This window comes from Triticum dicoccoides, chromosome 3B (assembly GCF_002162155.2).
Source record: "Triticum dicoccoides isolate Atlit2015 ecotype Zavitan chromosome 3B, WEW_v2.0, whole genome shotgun sequence".
NCBI classification, from domain to species: domain Eukaryota; kingdom Viridiplantae; phylum Streptophyta; class Magnoliopsida; order Poales; family Poaceae; genus Triticum; species Triticum dicoccoides.
Genome location: NC_041385.1, coordinates 850,867,671 through 850,886,561, shown reverse-complemented (window position 1 = coordinate 850,886,561; position 18,891 = coordinate 850,867,671). Strand labels below are relative to the sequence as shown.

At 45.4% G+C, this 18,891-nt stretch overlaps 2 protein-coding genes across 3 annotated transcripts; both read right to left on the bottom strand.

Annotated features, from left to right (window-relative positions):
- Positions 1-2: 2 nt before the first annotated feature.
- LOC119278941 (DEAD-box ATP-dependent RNA helicase 58, chloroplastic-like) lies at positions 3-3,098 on the bottom strand. Its single transcript, XM_037560327.1, has 10 exons — positions 2,819-3,098; positions 2,649-2,742; positions 2,437-2,550; positions 2,255-2,350; positions 1,941-2,045; positions 1,656-1,814; positions 1,431-1,499; positions 1,036-1,125; positions 485-625; positions 3-393 (listed from the first exon to the last, which is right to left on the bottom strand). The coding sequence occupies exons 1-10, from the start codon at positions 3,010-3,012 to the stop codon at positions 109-111; spliced, it is 1,347 nt and encodes a 448-aa protein (XP_037416224.1). The 5' UTR covers positions 3,013-3,098; the 3' UTR covers positions 3-108.
- A 902-nt stretch (positions 3,099-4,000) lies between these two features.
- Positions 4,001-9,144, bottom strand: LOC119278940 (pentatricopeptide repeat-containing protein At3g48250, chloroplastic-like). 2 transcript variants are annotated; one of them, XR_005138016.1, is made up of 3 exons: positions 7,357-9,144; positions 6,497-6,603; positions 4,001-4,340 (listed from the first exon to the last, which is right to left on the bottom strand). XR_005138016.1 is itself a non-coding variant. In XM_037560326.1 (2 exons), exon 1 carries the CDS (start codon positions 9,118-9,120, stop codon positions 7,378-7,380), a length of 1,743 nt encoding a protein of 580 aa, XP_037416223.1. In that variant the 5' UTR covers positions 9,121-9,144; the 3' UTR covers positions 4,001-4,340; positions 7,357-7,377. The 2 variants fall into 2 exon arrangements, 1 of the variants encoding a protein (XP_037416223.1); XM_037560326.1 differs by lacking the exon at positions 6,497-6,603.
- Between the last annotated feature and the right edge of the window lie 9,747 nt (positions 9,145-18,891).

Genomic DNA, 18,891 nt, shown 5'->3' with positions numbered 1-18,891 from the left:
TATGAATCGAATGCGGTTGAATTTGACAAGCTCAGTAAGATTCATGGCTATTAGCACATCTACATACAAAATCCTCCGGTCCAGATAAAACAGGGAGGAAGAAACTATTTACAAGTTGAAAGTAAACATGGACTCCAAGGGCAGCTGTTGGGAGTGGAACTTGAGCTCGTTCTGGAACCTCTGTAGCACGAAGTGCTCCTCCTCCGTTATGAGGGTCGTCACGCTGCACTCCGACTTGGAGAACGGTTCTCTCCCGGTTCTTCCGGCGCGGTGGAGGTAGTCGGTCGCCGTCTTAGGAAGGTCGAAGTTGTATATGTGGCTGGTCTGCGGAAGGTCGAACCCTCTGCTCGCTATGTCCGTCGAAACTAGCAGGAAACCTTTTCCCTTGACTTCCTGCAGCCATACGGTAAATTGATGCACGGGTCTTCAATCAACATGATCAAGATCCTGGGGGTCTAGACAAAGAATTGAATGGAGCACTTACAGTGAACGAGGTAGCCCGAGCGTTGAAATTCATATCTTCTTCTAGCACAAGCACCTCCAGGATGCCTTTATACTCTGTTCTCAGGAATTCGACAACAAGTGTGGACGACGGAGGATTTCCAGCCCTTTTTGATTTCTCAGACTAAGAAGAATAGGTTGCAACGGTTATCAAACAGAGTGCTGTTCTCAGACTACTACTAGTCTACCATGATTTTAGTCGAGACTCATTTACTATCAGCATGAATTCTAAGAACTTGACAACACAGCAATTATAAACTAACCCAGACTTGTCGCTTATATATATGAATACAGAAGCTTTCCGAATGGAACTAATTTAAAGCATAATAAATAATAATAACACTATGGTTTTGAACAGGGCGCTGATCATAGAACCACGCCACTACCATAGCAGAAACTGAAACTATGATGGATCTCTCTATGATAGTTCATAAGTTAGCACCTCGGAAAACAGGTGAAAGGGTGTCCCATGGTACATGAGCTATTTTACAGTTGATATGGCATAGCATAAGATGAATTAATTTGTACCATTACCTGTTGAGCGACAAATATAATCACCGACTTTGGTGCATCCCTCTCAAGCAAGGATAGCAAAACATGCAACCGTTCCTTCTTACTGCAGATCTGTACATTGATTATGTTCTCGTAAGGATTGAGAATCAGACTGAGGTCAAAAAGGAACTTTCAGGAGTAAGGAGATTGGTTGTGCTTGTGCACTTAGTTGATCAGAAGATACTAGCTGTGGAGGGGAAAACCCATGGAGAATAAGAGAAGGTCTGCCATGCCATGTAAAACAACTAAAATTTTCTAATAAGAGCAAATTCAAATGTACTTTTGAACTAAAACCACGACAAGTATTTTGGCACGGAAGGAGTATCATGCAGGAAATAAACTTTAAGATGAAAGTGGTCATTAAAAGATATGCTCACCACATATGTGTGACGTAGGTGTGAAGGCATGGGCTGGACAGGGTTGACATGAACATGAACCACATCGCTCTGCACAAAGGTAAGACACGCATGTGAAAACTAATATCTGTATCCATCTGAAGTTCAAAAGGCACAGCCATTCAGGCAGTAATGAGAATGCATATTCAAGGCACGTAGGCAAACAGTCACGATAGTCCACAACCGGAGAATGGATGCTAGATCAACCTTGGTCCATTTATGTTGCACGCAATCATGCACAAAGCGATTGTGCTGAGGTATGGATGCGCTAGCAAAGACGGTTTGACGGCTGGATGCTGCTGTGTAAGAATTTAGTATCTTGCGAAGGGAGTTCACTTGCTTTGATGATCCAAAAATGAAATCAACCTGACAAAACAACAAGGTTTTTGAAATTAGCTAATCTCTTTTCAAACGAATAGGCATGGCACCATAGAAGATATGTAGACACTGCATAGGTAAACTTGGTTTGCGGCTGAAGAACGGAGTGGTCACCTCATCGATAACTAATACTTTGATTGATCCAAGACTGAAAGCACGCTTCTCAACCATCTGGCACAAGCTTGCAACAGTTGCTACAATTATCGCAGGGGGCTCTGCCTGAAAACAGACCAATGTTGTTAGCAGGGAGACAGCACAATAAATAAACGAAATGCAGAGTACATTATACATAACGCTACAACTGACCAATATAAACATGGAAGGATCTTAAACGCTATTGACATGAGACTATATCTAAAAATGGTCCTTCAACTAGGCATGCATCGGCATAGACACAGAAATCCACCAAGGGATGATCGATCACTTGCCTTTAACCAGCTCTTCTGCCTCGTCAGCATCCCGCCGTCAAGCAAAGCCATGACGTTGCAAGTCTTCGCCGCGAGAAGCCTGGCGACTTTGGTGACCTTGCGGCGATGTCATGCATACAAACAGCAGCAGGTCGGTCAGACCTCTCTCACCAGGCACACGAGACTGACAGCTACAAGCTCACCTGGATGCCGAGCTCCCGCGTCGGCACGATGACCAGCGCCTGCACGGAGGACCGCCCGACGTCTATCGCCGAGAAGACCGCCAGGAGGTAGGCCAGCGTCTTCCCTGAACCTGTCTACATGCAACCCCAGCGATGTAAATTGAGAGTCAGACTGTCATTCTGCAGTATGAATGTCCGGAAGAAATCGACGGGGCGGCGGCAGCGGCGCGCACCTGGGCGTGGAGGATGCAGTCCTGGCCGGAGAGGAGCACCGGCAGGGACTGCTCCTGCACCTCGGTCGGTGAGGTGTACCCGACGTCCTCAGCCCTGCAAAATACTGAACTTTCAGTGAGAAATTGATAGCGAATGCAGGAAGGGAGAGGGGTTTCGGAGGGGCTGTTGCCTCTGGAGGACGTGGTCGGGGACGCGGCCGGAGCAGACCTCGCGGAGGGTGGCGGCGGCGGCGGCGAGAAGCGCGCGGGGCCGGGAGCGTGACGCGAATGGGGCCAGGCGGGTGGCGCGGGGGCTGGAGCTTAGGGTGCTGGGGAGCGGACGGGTGCAGCCGGAGAGCTTCGCCGTGTACGCCGCCGCTGCCATGGGAGCCGCCCGGAGGCTGGCCGGCGGGGATTCCGAGAGCCGGCGAGCAGCGGTGCTGGTGGCTGGTGGCGGGGGAGGGGAGTGGATGAGCCTGAGTTGGGGAGTGGGCCGGGCCGCGGGTAGAGCTAGGCCCAGAAAGAGAAGAAATGGTTATTCCAGGTTGCATGCGAAATTTATGTCTTCTTTGCCTAATTTTAAAAAATATGATTTTTTTAACTACAACTCCTATATTTTCTAAAAAGTTTAAAAAAATTATCGCGATGTAACATGTGCACTTGTAAAATGTGGCAAGAAATATGACCGGACGAGCTACGCACGAAAAAGAGACAAAAAAGTTCAACTCTAAATAACAAATACTAGTATTAATTAGTACCAAGCTGTACTGTTTTACTTTTCTCGAATATATCCGTGTACTGTTTTATTTTATCTGCAGAATGCGTCTAGTAATTATTTTTACAGAATTTGCTAGTCGTTTTTGTCAGTAGTCAAAATAAAAGTCAATGATTGCTTCCAAATATATACTAAAAAAGCACGATCGCATCCGCAAAATCCAGATCGGAAAAGATTGTCCTACAAAATATGAGAGCATGCAGTTTTGTGATAAGACAAATGAAAAGCATATGTGTGTGCAACACACAGGCAAGCAATGAGCATCTATCAACATCTTGTATGGTCACTTCTTGTATCAATATCCAATCATAGGTAACGTTTTGAATGTAAGGTGACTGAATTTCAAAACTATATAATCACTTCATGTATCAATACCCACAATCATAGGCACGGATTTCTAAACAAATCAAACGGTCCTGGATAACTGATTGACCCAATGAAACAAGATGAAGCAACCTGCATATAGCAAAACTGATGGCAAAACATTTATATAACCAAAAGAAACGAACTGCTGTTCGCTGAGATTCCAAAAAGATGATAGAACACTGCCAGCAGAAGCCCTGCAAGTTCTCAACTGCAGTAAGGCAATGTAAAAAAATTGACAGCAACCAAGCGCTCTCGCTTTTCTAGAATATATAAACTGTTACATTTCCATCCGTATAATAAAGGATATATAAAATTATCAAGATGCCCATGTGATAAACATTCCGCGGATAATAGATCTAGAGCATGGGATGCACGAAGCATCTTAAGAGGTGGGAGCATATCTATCTACCTATCAACATATGACTGCTTTCTGTTGCGAGTCCCTATCATATGCCGAACTCCGTCAAGAAACCAGCGCCCTGGCCTGATCCGCAGAGCGCCACCGCGTCGGATATGCCTTCCAGGCAGCGTCTCCCGCACAGTTCTCACCCGATCGTGCGGCAAATCCGTCTCTGCAGGCAAATGGAGGCAGCGGTTAGGTCCCTTTCATTGTGGTTGCAGGATATTATTATTATTCAGGAACATGAAAACTGGACCAAAGAAAAGAGGAAAAGGCATCCAGTTCTTTTTGAGAAATGGAAAGATGATAGGCTGAGAATCATATGCAAAGTTAAGGAGCAATCAATGGTGATGGCTCTTCCCTGCAGGGAAGCATCTATACATACACGTATAATGTTTGTAATAGTTGCAGCATCTATACATACACCAGAGCATGGCTTTAAATTCATGCACACCTTTAGAAAAAGGTAATGATGCCTTCGAAGCAGCTCAATGGCCGTTCTGATGCACACCCTTTCAGAAACAGAAAGATGATAGGTTTAGGATCATATGCAAAGGAAAGGAGCAACAGGAATAGCTTTTCGCCACAAGGAACAGGCGTAGGCGAATAATGTAGTAATAGTTGCAGACACTATACACCAGAGCATGGTTCTAAAATCATGGGCTCCTACCTCTACTACAAAAACAAAATTTGAAGCAGATTATCATCAATTCTGATACACGCCCTTCCAGAAAAACATAAAGAAAGAAAAGGTTTTTTTTGTCCCAGTTGTTTGATGGATCGTTGGGACTGAATATATTACAAATCGGTGCAGCACAACTATCACTCAATCAGAGTTCATGTAGACAGTCACAGATTTGAAATTAACTAAAAATACAGTGAAACAAATAAACCCAGTAAAAGAGCTAGACCATATATATGTTTAGCACTTGCCTTGTTATTCATAGTTAACGAAAGGTGGACAAAATTATAATCCAGCATATGAAAGAAGATATTACTTATCTTTATGAGCGGAAGTGGGAAAACAACTCAACTGCGTCCTATGAAAAAAGAACTGCAGAAGGAACATAACTTAGGTCCACGCTAAGCGAGAAGCCCTAGCAAGCAAAATTACTTTACAAGATAAAGATGGAGTCATTCAACGCCTAACAAATTTGAATGAAGAAAGCTAACAAGAAAGAGAACACGAAAAATATCTCAAAATTGTCAGCAGTGGAGAATATGATGCCCACTTGCCGTCTAAGAATAAGCATCCTTATGGGCCTATAAAAGAGGACAAGAGCAATCACAGCAACAAACCAGTTCCTACCCTTCCAGCATTTCCTCGTACCCCCACGCAAGGAGCCACAGAGCAATGTCGCACACTCGAATGCTCTACTTTCAAGCCCACCATCCCCATGCCAACTTTCAGGACAACCATGCCAGTGTTATGAAGAAAGAAGCAGCAGTAGGAGCGAACCATGTCCAAGCGCCCAAGAAACAAGTCAGGTTTCAGGACAACCATGCCAATCCTATCAAGAAAGATGACGTGAACACAGATGTGGATTCGGTGGCTTCGGACTGCATCAAGCGTAAGCACATGTCTTGGGCACTCCAGAAGAGCACAACCATGTATCCATCTTCTTAAGAGAACCAAGGTTCCTTAGTCATGGTATTATCTGTTCATGCTCTGCCCAGCATGAAAGTTCAAATAAGAGGTGCTGCTTGGAGGTGCCCTGGATGTCTCGAGGTTGTGTTATTGTGGTGTTCTTATTTGTAACATGAATAAGAGTGATGTGAAATAGGCTGTACTGTTATTCACCACTGTGTGATATTCTTATATATGAAATGAAAGTATGGTTATTACATTGATTCTGTTCGTCCTGTTTCTGTTTGAAATACGATGTGAGAGGATAAGCATTGTGTGGCATATCGGTCTTTCCATTAACCATCAATTTAGTAAGATACCAATAAAAATGTCTTACCTAAAAGTTTAACGAAATTCTAACTATGTCAGCCTATAACACAGAAAAAGGGTGCATGCTGATAAGTAAATTTGACAGGCATGCCACAGTAAACAACCTGATACTATCTGTGAGTTCTGACTAAACCAATAGAGTCCTGACCTTCTCATCATATCAACACTGATCGTTACAGGATCATATATCATAATTCTAAGCTCTAGATATGTTATGCTGTAGCTCAAAAGGTTGTGATTAACACGAAAAGAAGAAGGTAGAGCATGAAACTTAGGTTGTGTATTTCAAATGGAATGGCATTTGCAAAGACGTAGAAAGTACAGGGAAAAAGGAAGAGAGGAGAAAGGACAGAAAAGTACTGGAGCACAACCATGTATCCATCTTCTTAAGAAAGCCAGAGTTCCTTAGTCATGGTATTATCTGCCCATGCTTTGTCCAGTGTGAAAGTTCAAATAAGAGGTGCTGCTTGGAGGTGCCCTGGATATCCCGAGGTTGTGTTATTATGGTGTTCTTATTTGTAACATGAATAAGAGTGATGTGAATAGGATGTATTATTATTCACCTATGTATATGAAATGAAAGTATGGTTATTACAAAGATTCTGTTCAACTTGTTTCTATTGAGACACAATGTGAAGGGGTAAGCATTATGTAGCTTATTAGTCTTCTATTAACCATGAATTTACGAGGGACAAATTATGGACTCTCATGGTGGTCAATGTTTACAAACTTCCCCTATAATTCGTACATTAAGAAACCAATAACAATGTTTTACCTAAAAATTCAAAGTTCATTAGTAATTTGACCTAGCACTAGACTATAGCAGCTTATAACATAGAAAAAAGGCACATGCTGATAAATAAATTTGACAAGCATGCTGCAGTAAACAAAGGCTCATACTAGCTGTGAGTTCTAACTAAACCAATAGAGTCCTGACCTGCTCATCATATCAACACTGATCATTATAGGAACATAGATCATAATTCTAAGCTCTAGATATGTGTGCTGTAGCTCAAAAAGTTGTGATCAACACAAAAAGAAGGTAGAGGGTGAAACTTAGGTTGTATTTCAAATGTTGCAAAGATGCAAAAAGGAAGAGAGGAAAAAGGACAGAAAAGACAACTCAACAAAATATTCGCATTACAATTATTACCATGTAACAACTCATGACCAGGATTACTAAACAAGAGCTAGCTAGTATGCAAAAAGCAGGAGTTCACCATAATCTCACCAACAATTTATTGTGCTTCAGTCAAGCAGTAGCCTGAACTTTTTTTGGTTCAAACAGCTCGGTGATGTCATGATGCCTGCGGATATGGATGGGGCATTTGTAGAGTAAATCCTGAGCTTCTGAGTATCTCCCCTCCGCAAAGAATGCCTTGAACATCTGCACATAGATAGGGGGCTGCGGATAGTTATTAGACGATCCTTTCAAGGCCTTGAGAAAGTCCCTGGCATCTTCAAGCGTCCCGTATTCAGCGATGTTTGAAGGGAAGGGGTCTGCAAAAGGTGGGAACTTCTGGGCTTTCATTGATTTAAGAAGGCCCAGTGCCTCCTCGAGTTTCTTCACCCTCAGCAACTCGGCAATGATATGCTTGTAAGTGCCTTGCCAGGGGGTCAACTTGGCAGTGTCCACCATCTCAACAAACAAAGTGTAAGCCGCGTCAATCTTGTCCTGTCTGCACAGACCTTTCACCATGACATCCAGCAAATCGGCGTCCGCCTCCAAGTCCTTCCCGATCATCTCTGTCAAGTACTGCAGAGCCTTGTCCACCTCCCCAGCCGCACAGTTCCCTTGGATCAACATGGTCCAGGTCTTCAAGTCCGGCGTGCAACCCTCAGCCTCCATTTCATCGAGCACCTGGCGAGCTTCATCGCACTTGGCGGCCTTGCACAGCCCAAAGACCAGCTGGCTATACGTGATGTTGTCCGGCTGGTGGCCAGCGGCTCTCATCCTCTCCACGATCTCCGCGGCCTCCTCAAACCTGCCATTGCTGGTGAGCGCCCTGTGGATCCCGTCAAACACGTGCTTGGTCTTGAACTCGTAGACGGCCTCGAACTTCCTCACGACGCGGTAGACCAGCTCAAGGTCGGGCTCCGGCCCCATGGCGATGCGCCGGAGGAGCAGCGGCCCGTCCTGCTGCGCGGGCTTGTAGGGGCCGTCCATCATGAGCTCGTAGAGCTCGACGGCCTCGGTCATCATGTGGCGCTTCTGGAACTGCCGGGAGAGCTTCATGTAGGTGTCGATGTCGATGTGCAGCTCGCCGGCCTTCATCTCCTGCACCAGCTCCCAGAACTCCCGCTGTGACTCCTCCCGGCCGAGCACCCTCGCCATCGCGTTGTAGGCAACGGACCCGTGCTCGTACCCCCTCTGCCGGCCAGCCCACCGGAAGAAAGCGAGCGCCTTGGCCGGGACGTCCCGCGCCTCCCGCAGCACCCCGGCCACGGTCGCCTCGGTCAGCGGCAGCAGCTGCTCGGCGACGCCCTCCAGCTTCTCCTCGAGCTCCTCGTCCGACCCCGCCTGGTCGAGGTCGAGCCCGCGGACGGCGTCGGCGAGGGCGGTGAGGGGGGTGCCGCCGGCGGCGGCGTGGTCGGCCCGGGACTTGGCGAGGCGCGCGGAGAGGGTGGCGTAGTCGGTGGCTAGGCTGGCGCGCTTGAAGGAGGCGAGGGCGGCGAGGTAGGTGCCCTGGTCGACGGAGTGGCCGGCGGCGTCCATGTCGCGGAGGAAGGGCCAGAAGTGGGCCTGCGCGGCGGCCGGGGTGGAGGCGAGCGTGCGCAGCATGAGGTTGTACGCCGCGGGGCCGAGCGGGTGGCCCGCGGCCGCCGCGCGCCGGAAGAGGGACAGCGCCTGGGGCGGGTCCTTGGCGAGGCCGCGGAGCGAGTAGAGGATGGCGTCTGAGGCCGGGGCAGGGGTGTCGGTGAGGGCGGAGAAGAGGCGGTTGCGGCGGAGGTGCGGCAGGAGGAGGCGGCGGAGGTGTGCCGGCGGCGCCGCCATTTTTTCGGGGGTTAGGGGTTTGGGGATGGGGGAGCGGAGGAGGAGGACAGGAGAGGGAGAGGGCCGGAGGTGATGAAATGGGGAAGAAGGTGGGCTTAGGCCCGCTCTCTCTCCACCGGGCGGGCTTTGTTTCTTTTCATTTTTGAGCTACGGGCGGGCTTTGTTCGTGCTTAGTACGTGGGCCCTGGCCTGTTAATGAGACGGTGGGATCTTGCATTCCTTTTGGGCCTCCTCCTACGCCGTAACGCACAGATTTCGCACGAATTTCAGAGAAAAATGGACGGAGTTTCCCGAAATCTCTACTCCTAATGAAGCAGTTGGTAGTCTCGCTTCCAGGTTTTTTTTCGTCCCACCACTTTCGTCCGGTTTTTTTTCTTAGGTTAACCGTCGTAGATTTTTTTCAATGTTGGTTTCTTATTCACCGGTTTATTTACCCCTCAGCTCTTTCCTTGCAAATCAGCACTTTCTAAACGTGCACGCAATCACGGATCTAAATTTACTAACTTATCCAAATCAACCGATACCTTCCATTATTGCAAATTTCTTTAGGAAACAAATAATAGATTTTAAGGAAACAAATAAAAGATTTTAAAGACGCATCATACTTTACTAACAATCACTAAAAATCAAATCTAAATTAATTAACCTTACCTTAAATCACTCAATCACTTTAATTAGAAAACATTTTCTTTCCTAACTGCACCCCGCTTAGTGTGCACATAACAATCCGAAGTAACTAGAGTCACATGATTGAATCCATTTATTTAGAGCGACATGATTGCGTTCCGGGATGGAGGCCATGATTTCGTCGATGTCGTTGCTGCCTCCTACACTCAGGGTGTGTCGCCGAGATCGAGGCGTGCATGAGGAGCTGTGGCCACCGCCATGGTCACCCCATCGCAGGGGATGGAGCACGCCATCGGCCTACAGCTTGTGGAGATCACTGTTGCTCTTCAGGTCGCGTGGTGACCGGATCTTGCCGATGTGTCCCTCCCCGACGACCTCCTCTTCGCCCGGTTGGCTGGCATGGATCTCGCCACTACTGCCCTCAACTTCTCTGCCTCGAGCTCGACGGTCAGCCACCATGGATCCCCCAGCTGGAGGGTCACGTGAACCAGCCGTCCTCCCATGCTGCAGCAGCGAGAATGTGACATGGCTCTCCGTACACGAAGAGTGGAGTTCGGTCAAGTACTTATATACTTGGCCTCTACTGCTGATCCATGTACATGGAGAAGAACAGGCAACCGCTCATTCATGCTTCGTTCCACTCCTTTGCGCTACATTACTGGAGGTGACATTTTTCTATCTCTCTATGTTGTAACAAGCCTGCTGCCTGCATAGTTAATGGATTTTTTATTTAAATTTATCGCTGCTTAGTGCTTTGTTGCAATTGTTCACCCAAGATTCTTATATACAATCTGAGCGTATGTAGGCATACTTAGCTTTGCTATTCCATTTTTTTCTGGCGCATAGAAATAAGAGTATTGTCCAGGTTAGGTATTCAATTGAGTATGGTATTTGGATTGCTATCAGAATGTCTTTTCTATGCATGTGATTTCTCATATCTGATTATAATATTTGTGAAGTCGTGCATTGCACGTGCACTTGGAAGCGGGCCCGTGGCCCGCGCTGGACGGCGCCGACGCCGACCCGAACCACCTCGTCCGCGTATTCTTGGAGTTGTGGCTGGTCGATTTACATGAAATTAATTCCCTCAATTCTGGTGGCAAATATAATACACATAATCCATATTGTTATGCACTAGCGTGTATGTGTGAAATAGATGGATTATGGTCCCGTACCCAATAAGATGAATATGTGTGTGTGTTAGAGCGAGAGGGAGACGGGGATAGAGAGTGAGGAAGAGGGAGGGAGAGTGTGGTTCTGTGTGTGTGAAGATTTGATGGTAAAAAAAGTCGCCAATGTCATAATATTAAACTCTTAAAGTTAATGTGGCCCCGTTGCAACGCACGAGCGTTCTTCTAGTCACAAGGAGTGCTCTTTGCAAATAGTATAAAGAAAGTACTCTTTGCTGAGATCACTCTCATCTCCCATATTGCCACCAGTGACGCACAGTCTGGAGTTTTTCTTTTTCGTAGATTCGTTTATTCAGAAAGTATAAACCGTGCGTCCAAATCGTCGACCGTTTTCACCGTTCGGTTCCTCGCGTCGAGATCTTCAAAACTAGATTCCATGTTGGTGGTATCTGATGAACTTTTTTTTCACGAAAAGACCTGAATTAGGACCACTTCTTTTTCTTTTCCGAAGAGGCATGACTCCGCCATTCGCGGAAGTAAACACATGCCTCCACGGGAAATAAATGTGTGCCTTTCGCAGAAGGAAAAAGAAGAAAATACATTTTTTCCCTTTTCGAAGAGACACGACGAAGCAAATCCGTGCCTCCACGCGAAGTAAATTTGCGCCTCTTGCGTAAGAAAAACATGAGTTTTTTTTTCTTTTCTGAGAGGCACGACTATGCCTCTTGCGGAAGCAAATCCGTGCTTCCTAGAGAAGTAAATCTGTGCCTCTAGCGGAATGAAAAAAGAAACATCGCTTTTCCCCTTTTCCGGGAGGCATGCAAGCAAATCCATGCCTCCACGCAAAGTAAATTCGTACCTCTTGGTTTTTTTGAGTGCCTCTTGCGGAAGCAAATTTGTGCCTCCACACAAAGTAAATATGTGCCTCTCGCCGAACAAAAAAAACATTTTCTGCAAAAAAAATTAAAAATAATTTATGTCCAAAACTTAAGAAAAATCGGTGGAAAACCAAAAAGGCAAAAGAACGAAAAACAACTAAAAGCTGAACACGTATAGAAATATAAAAAAACAAAATCTGGAGAAAGCGCTCAGAACGCGATACATGGTGACGGTTGAGAGCGCGTGGCGTGCTCTCGGCCCACTCAAACCGAGTACTCGCCAGTTAGTTGCTTTCGGTATTTTTGCATGTTTTCATGCTTCGTGCAGGTTTGGACCCGGCTATGTTCACGCCTGAGCTATGTTTTGAGTATAGGGGCGCATCTATACATCGCTTCTAGAAAGATCGAGGGAACCTCGCCAGAAGGAAGCGAGAGAGGGGCGGCCCAGGCACGCAGGAGTTCACAACCTCTTTTTTTGTTTTATCCACTTTTATTTTTTTACACTTTCAAATATACTAAGTAAAATATATTAAAAAAACTTAAAGTGAATACATTTGAAAAAAATGTGAACCAAGCATTTGAAAAAAATGCATACAAAGAAAATGTTTCTCATGTATACAAAAAATGTATACAACAAAATACCAATGCGTATGAAAAATATTTCATCATGTATTTTAAACATGTTAATCAAGCATTAAAATAAAATATTAATTTGGTAATTGGAAAATGTTAACCAAACATTTAAAAAATTGTTTAATGTGTATAGAAAAATGTCGACCATGTATTGAAAGATAATCTTCTATTTAAAAAACTTTATTCAAAGATTTGAAAATGTTAAATGTGTATAAAAAAATGTTGACCATGTATTGAGAAAAAGTTAATATTGTAGTAAAAAATGTTAATCAAGAACTTCCAAATATCAATGTGTATAAAAAATAATAAATCAAGCACTTGAAAAATATTTAAAATGTTTATGGAAAAAAATCTAGACCATGTATTTGAAAAAAGTTAATCTTGTAATAAAAAAATGTTAAACAGGTATTAGAAAGAAATTATTAGATATATATGAAACAATGTGCAATGTGTATGGTAAGAAGCAGACATCTAAAAATATAAAATTTCAATAATAATAATAATTTATTTAAAAAAAGAAATACGGGAATATTCTAAAAAAATAATGTGTATATAAAAAATATTGAATGCGTACTATTCTTTTAATAAATAAAATCGATGAAAGTTGACAAAAGACGAAGAAACAAAAAGAAAAGGAGAAGAAAACCAAAGTATAAAGAAATAAAACAGAAGAAAAACAACAGAAAAAATTATAATGACAAGAAAAAAAGAAAAAACAAGCAAACCAGCGATGAAAAGGAAAGAAAGAAGCAAAGATAACAAAATAAAAATGAATAAACAGTGAAAACCGATAGAAATAATAAAACCGGGGAAAAACAAAGAAAAGACCGAAGAAAGCTTTGGAAGAAATAGAGAAAAACGAAAGAAAAAGAAAAAAACAAAAAGGAAAACCGAAGCGAACTAGCGAAGTCGAGCGCATCGAGGGCGTGTGACTGAACGATTGGGCCGGCCATGATCTGTAGCGAGCAGGGAAAATCTTCAGCAAGCCCAGCGTACATATCTTCAGCCCGAGGTTTACTGAAACTATCATGAGGTGTGTTTCTTCGGTTTCTTTCTCAGTACTATTTAACGGTGGAATTCTAGATGCTTTCAGGCCTTCGCGGGGTTTGCGGCAGGGAGACCCTATCTCCCCTTATTTATTTTTGCTGGTGGCTGAAGGAATCTCTTGCTTGCTGAAAGCTCAAGAGAGTGGGATTTGGGAAGTTTCTGTTGCGGCAACAGCGCCGGCGGTAAATCACCTCCTCTTTGCAGATGACAGTTTGCTTTTCTTTGAAGCAAATACTGAAAGTGCAGCAAGAGTACAAGACTTGCTGAGGAAATGATGTGATGCTTCAGGCCAACGTATCAACACAAATAAATCATCCATTTATTTTAGCAAGGGTGTACCAGATACATTGAGGAATGAGGTAAAGGGACTGCTGGATGTGCACAATGAATCTCTTTCAGAGAAATATCTTGGGCTACCCACTGACGTGGGCAGCTCAAAGGAAGGATGTTTTCGGTACCTCAAGGACAGAATATGGAAGCATGTACAGGGCTGGATGGAGAAGTGTCTATCTGCTGGAGGGAAGGAAGTTCTAATAAAATCGGTTGCACAATCCATACCAACATATTCTATGGCTTGCTTCAAATTGCTAAGGGGTCTGTGTGCGTATATTAATGGCCTTCTTAGGAAGTTTTGGTGGGGCAGCAAACGAGGAGAGTGGAAAACAGCTGGGTGGCTTGGAACACAATGTGCAAGCCCAAGTTTATGGGAGGAATGGGCTTTAGAGATATTGAGCTTTTTAACCTTACCTTGCTAGCTCGACAAGCTTGGCGCCTTCTACAAGACCCTGATTCTCTAAGCCCGAGGGTGCTGAAGGCACGTTATTACCCACATTGTAACATCCTTGAGGCTTCACTGGGTAATTACCCTTCTTAGGTGTGGCGCTCTATTATGGAGGGCAAGGAGATTCTAGCGCTCGGGATCATCAAAAGAGTGGGATCAGGTGAGGACACGAGCATCTGGAGGGACAACTGGATACCACGTGACTACAAGGTGAGGCCATTGTGTGCTTTGGGGGCTGATCCGCCACAACAGGTCTCGGAGTTGATCAATTCAGTCACGAGAACATGGGATAAGCAAGTGTTGTCCGAACACTTTGTTGGTCCGGATGTGGATGCCATTCTAAACATCCCGTTCAGCTCAAGGTTGCATGATGATTTCTATGCATGGAATTATGAAAAACGGGGTGTCTTCTCGGTCAGATCGGCATACAGGATGCTAACGGGCATAAAGAACCAGAGGGAGGAATGGATTGAGCATGCACAAGCACATCCGATCAAGCTTCCACTAAGCGAGAGTGGTCCACACTTTGGAAGGCGAGGGTGCCGTCGAAGGTCCGGGTGTTTGCCAGGCGCCTTGCCCACACCTCGCTACCAACTGGATCAACCCGCCACCACTGGAAGATGGCAGACACAACGGCCTGCTCATTGTGCAATGCCGAGGAAGATACTTGGCGCCACTCCCTATTTGATTGCCGCATGGCAAGATGTGTGTGGGCGCTGGGAGAAGAAGAGGTGTTAGAGCATGTGATCTCCAATAGATCGCATGATCCCCGTTTGTGGCTGTTCTGGTTGTTTGAGACCCTCAATGAAACGGAGCTTGCAAAAGTGTTGATCAATATGTGGGCTATATGGTGGGCGCGAAGGAAAGCAATCCGTGACAACGAGTTTCAGAGCCCACTGTCTACTTTCTGTTTTATCACGAGGTATCTTTAGGACCTAGAGATTGCAGAGAACCAATTGAAACCGAGTGATGTAATGCTCGGTGAAACCCGGCCACGGGCCAAAGCATGGTTACCGCCTGACAAAGATGAAGCAAAGTTCAATGTTGATGGAGGTACAACGAGGCAGGGCCATGTAGGTGCAGCAGCGGTTATTTGCAGGGACAAGGAAGGCCTTTTGGGGGGGGGGGGGCGTCCGCAGTGGTCTTTGATGGTTTGAATGATGCAGCTGCACTTGAGGCGCATGCGTGCAATGAGGCCTTAGCACTGGCTACGGACGTCAATCTTACTCGCTCGCTGATCGCGTCCGATTGTCTGGATGTTGTGAACAAGATAGGCACAGCAGCAACAATCACTATGCACCTGTTCTGCATGAAATATCAGAAAGGAGGAGGGAGTTCCACCATGTGAGATTCAAGTTTGAGCACAGAGAGAATAATTTCGAAGCACATACACTGGCGAAAGCGACAACTTCTCTCGCTGTAGGTCGCCACATTTGGCTAGGGACATTACCAGACATTATTTGTATTCCGATGTTGATTACTGCTTAATAAAGTCCCTAGTTACCCGTAGAAAAAACATATCGCTATAATAAGCAATAAAAAGCCCTAGCGCGACTATAGCGAGACCAAATATGTTTTCGCATGCGCCGACCCGTAAAGTGTGTTCTTGTAGCTTCTGCAAGTGATTTTGGTAAGATTCTATGGATAAGTTCAGACAAGTTTTATAACTATATGTCCATTTTTGTGTGTGTATGTTTTCTATATCGTATTTTTCATGGACGTGACTAGGCGGCGCCCGAGCGCCCTACTTTCGATCGAAGCTCTCGATGAAAAGAGAAGGACCAAACGGGTTGCTCTCCGCGGTTTCCCAAAACGGCAAGCACGCAACTGTTGCGTCCAAATAAAAAAAGGAAATCTAGTTGCCACGTCATCCTACTCTGTCAAAAAAGAAAGTACACGAGCCTCCAACCTCACGTAGCCTCAGTTAAGAGGCCACGCGCATTTATTTTCGGGTTTCAATTTTTTTTAAAGCTATAACTTTTGATTAGAACGTCGGAATCAAGATCCATTTTCACCGTTGGGTTTCTTGAAAACTAGATCCGATATGAGTAGGTTTCGACAAAAGTTTATTTTAGAGCAACTTTGGGTGCTATAGAGGCAACTTTATTGCTATAGGAGAGCAACTCCTTTTTATTGCATAATATGATTACTATGAGTCGGGAGGCCTTCTAAATTAGTTACCATGACCACCAATGATTAGTTTCACCTCTAAGTAGCACTATAGGGAAGCAACTCCAGCTATTTTTCCTAGTAGGATTACCTTTAGGTTGGTTTGTGTAAAAAATATGAGAAAAATCATACGAAGGCTAGTACTACATGCAAGCAACTTCACTGCACTATGTGCACTTATTAATTTGCTAACATTATCCCAACTTGCTTATCGTGGCTGTTCAGTTATCTATAAATACTATGGAATTTCCTATCATTGATGTCTAGTTGCCTGCTATTGGTAATTAGTTGCCTACCATTGTTGATCAGTTTCCTAGCTACATATATTGTGAAGTTGCTCATCATTGCTTTTCTAAATTGCCACTACAACAGGAACCCCCCTTTAGCAACGCATCAATGCGTTGTCCTATGTCCCTATATGCGTTGCTACGGCCTACACCAACAGATTTATATGCGTTGCCGTTGGTGGCGTTGCTAGGGTCTATGACAACGTATATACATGTGTTGGTAAACGGCGTGTAGAAGCGTTGTAAGAGAGCAACGTGTAAAGCTAGAGCGCAACAATGCTTCATATGCGTTGTAAGGGTCATTTAAATGACTAGATGCTTTGGTAGGTCGCATGAACAATTCATGGTATTTCCAGAATTAGTAGATCAACGGTGATCGTGCATAGGAGACACAAATACAATGAACAAAAATTTCTCATATATTAAATCGAATATGTTGCATTACAAAGAACATGATCCAAAGTTTACAAGATGTGAAACTATCTAGTACGGAGAAGTAGGCAGTTCTTGACCTTGCATCAACTTATCAGCCATTAATAATGTTGTTTGAAACATTGACCATGAAAATGGCATTCTAATTATCTAAGTAGCATCCCCATTGTCGACCTTGCACAACATCTGAGCCATGCATCATCAGTTTATCTTGCAATCTACAGTAGCAAAAAAGCAAAGGAATGGAATGAGTAACTTACGGTAAAGAAAACAAAGCTAATAGAACACTAAAATGTAAAGGAGGAGCACCTTGGAAAGGTAGATGGCCGTGACATCAGCAGCTCTGTACACATAATAGGAGAGTACTGTTGGGGAACGTTGCAGAAAATAAAAAAATTCTACGCTTCACCAAGATCAATCTATGGAGTCATCTAGCAACGAGAGAGAGGAGTGCATCTACATACCCTTGTAGATCGCGCGGAAGCATTCAAGAGAACGGGGTTGAGGGAGTCGTACTCGTCGTGATCCAAATCACCGATGATCCTAGTGCCGAACGGACGACATCTCCGTGTTCAACACACGTACCGTTGGGAAGACGTCTCCTCCTTCTTGATCCAGCAAGGAGGAGGGAGAGGTTGATGAAGATCCAGCAGCACGACTGCGTGGTGGTGGAACCTGCGGTGATCTCGGCAGGGCTTCGCCAAGCACTTACGAGGGGGAGAGGTGTTGCAGGGGGAGATGGAAGCGCCAGAGACTTGGGTGCAGCTGCCCTCCCTCCCCCCACTATATATAGGGCCCCTGGGGAGGTGCCGGCCCTAGGAGATGGGATCTCCAAGGGGGGGCGGCGGCCAAGGGGGTGGCTTGCCCCCCAAGGCAAGTGGAGGCGCCCCCCACCCCTAGGGTTTCCAACCCTAGGCGCAGGGGGAGCCCAAGGGGGGGGCACCAGCCCACCAGGGGCTGATTCCCCTCCCACTTCAGCCCATGGGCCCTCTGGGATAGGTGGCCCCACCCGGTGGACCCCCGGGACCCTTTCGGTGGTCCCGGTACAATACCGGTGACCCCAGAAATTTTCCCGATGGCCGAAACTGAACTTCCCATATATAAATCTTCACCTCCGGACCATTCCGGAACTCCTCGTGATGTCCGGGATCTCATCCGGGACTCCGAACAACTTTCGGGTTACTGCATACTAATATCTCTACAACCCTAGCGTCACCGAACCTTAAGTGTGTAGACCCTACGGGTTCGGGAGACATGCAGACATGACCGAGACGCCTCTCCGGTCAATAACCAACAACGGGATCTGGATACCCATGTTGGATCCCACATGCTCCTCGATGATCTCATCGGATGAACCAAGATGTCGAGGATTCAATCAATCCCGCATACAATTCCCTTTGTCAATCAGTACGTTACTTGCCCGAGATTCGATCGTTGGTATCCCAATACCTCATTTAATCTCGTTACCGGCAAGTCACTTTACTCGTACCGTAATGCATGATCTCGTGACTATACACTTGGTCACATTGAGCTCATTATGATGATGCATTACCGAGTGGGCCCAGAGATACCTCTCCGTCATACGGAGTGACAAATCCCAGTCTTGATTCGTGCCAACCCAACAGACACTTTCGAAGATACCCGTAGTGCACCTTTATAGTCACCCAGTTACGTTGTGACGTTTGGAACACCCAAAGCACTCCTACGGTATCCGGGAGTTACACAATCTCATGGTCTAAGGAAATGATACTTGACATTCAGAAAAGCTCTAGCTAAACGAACTACAC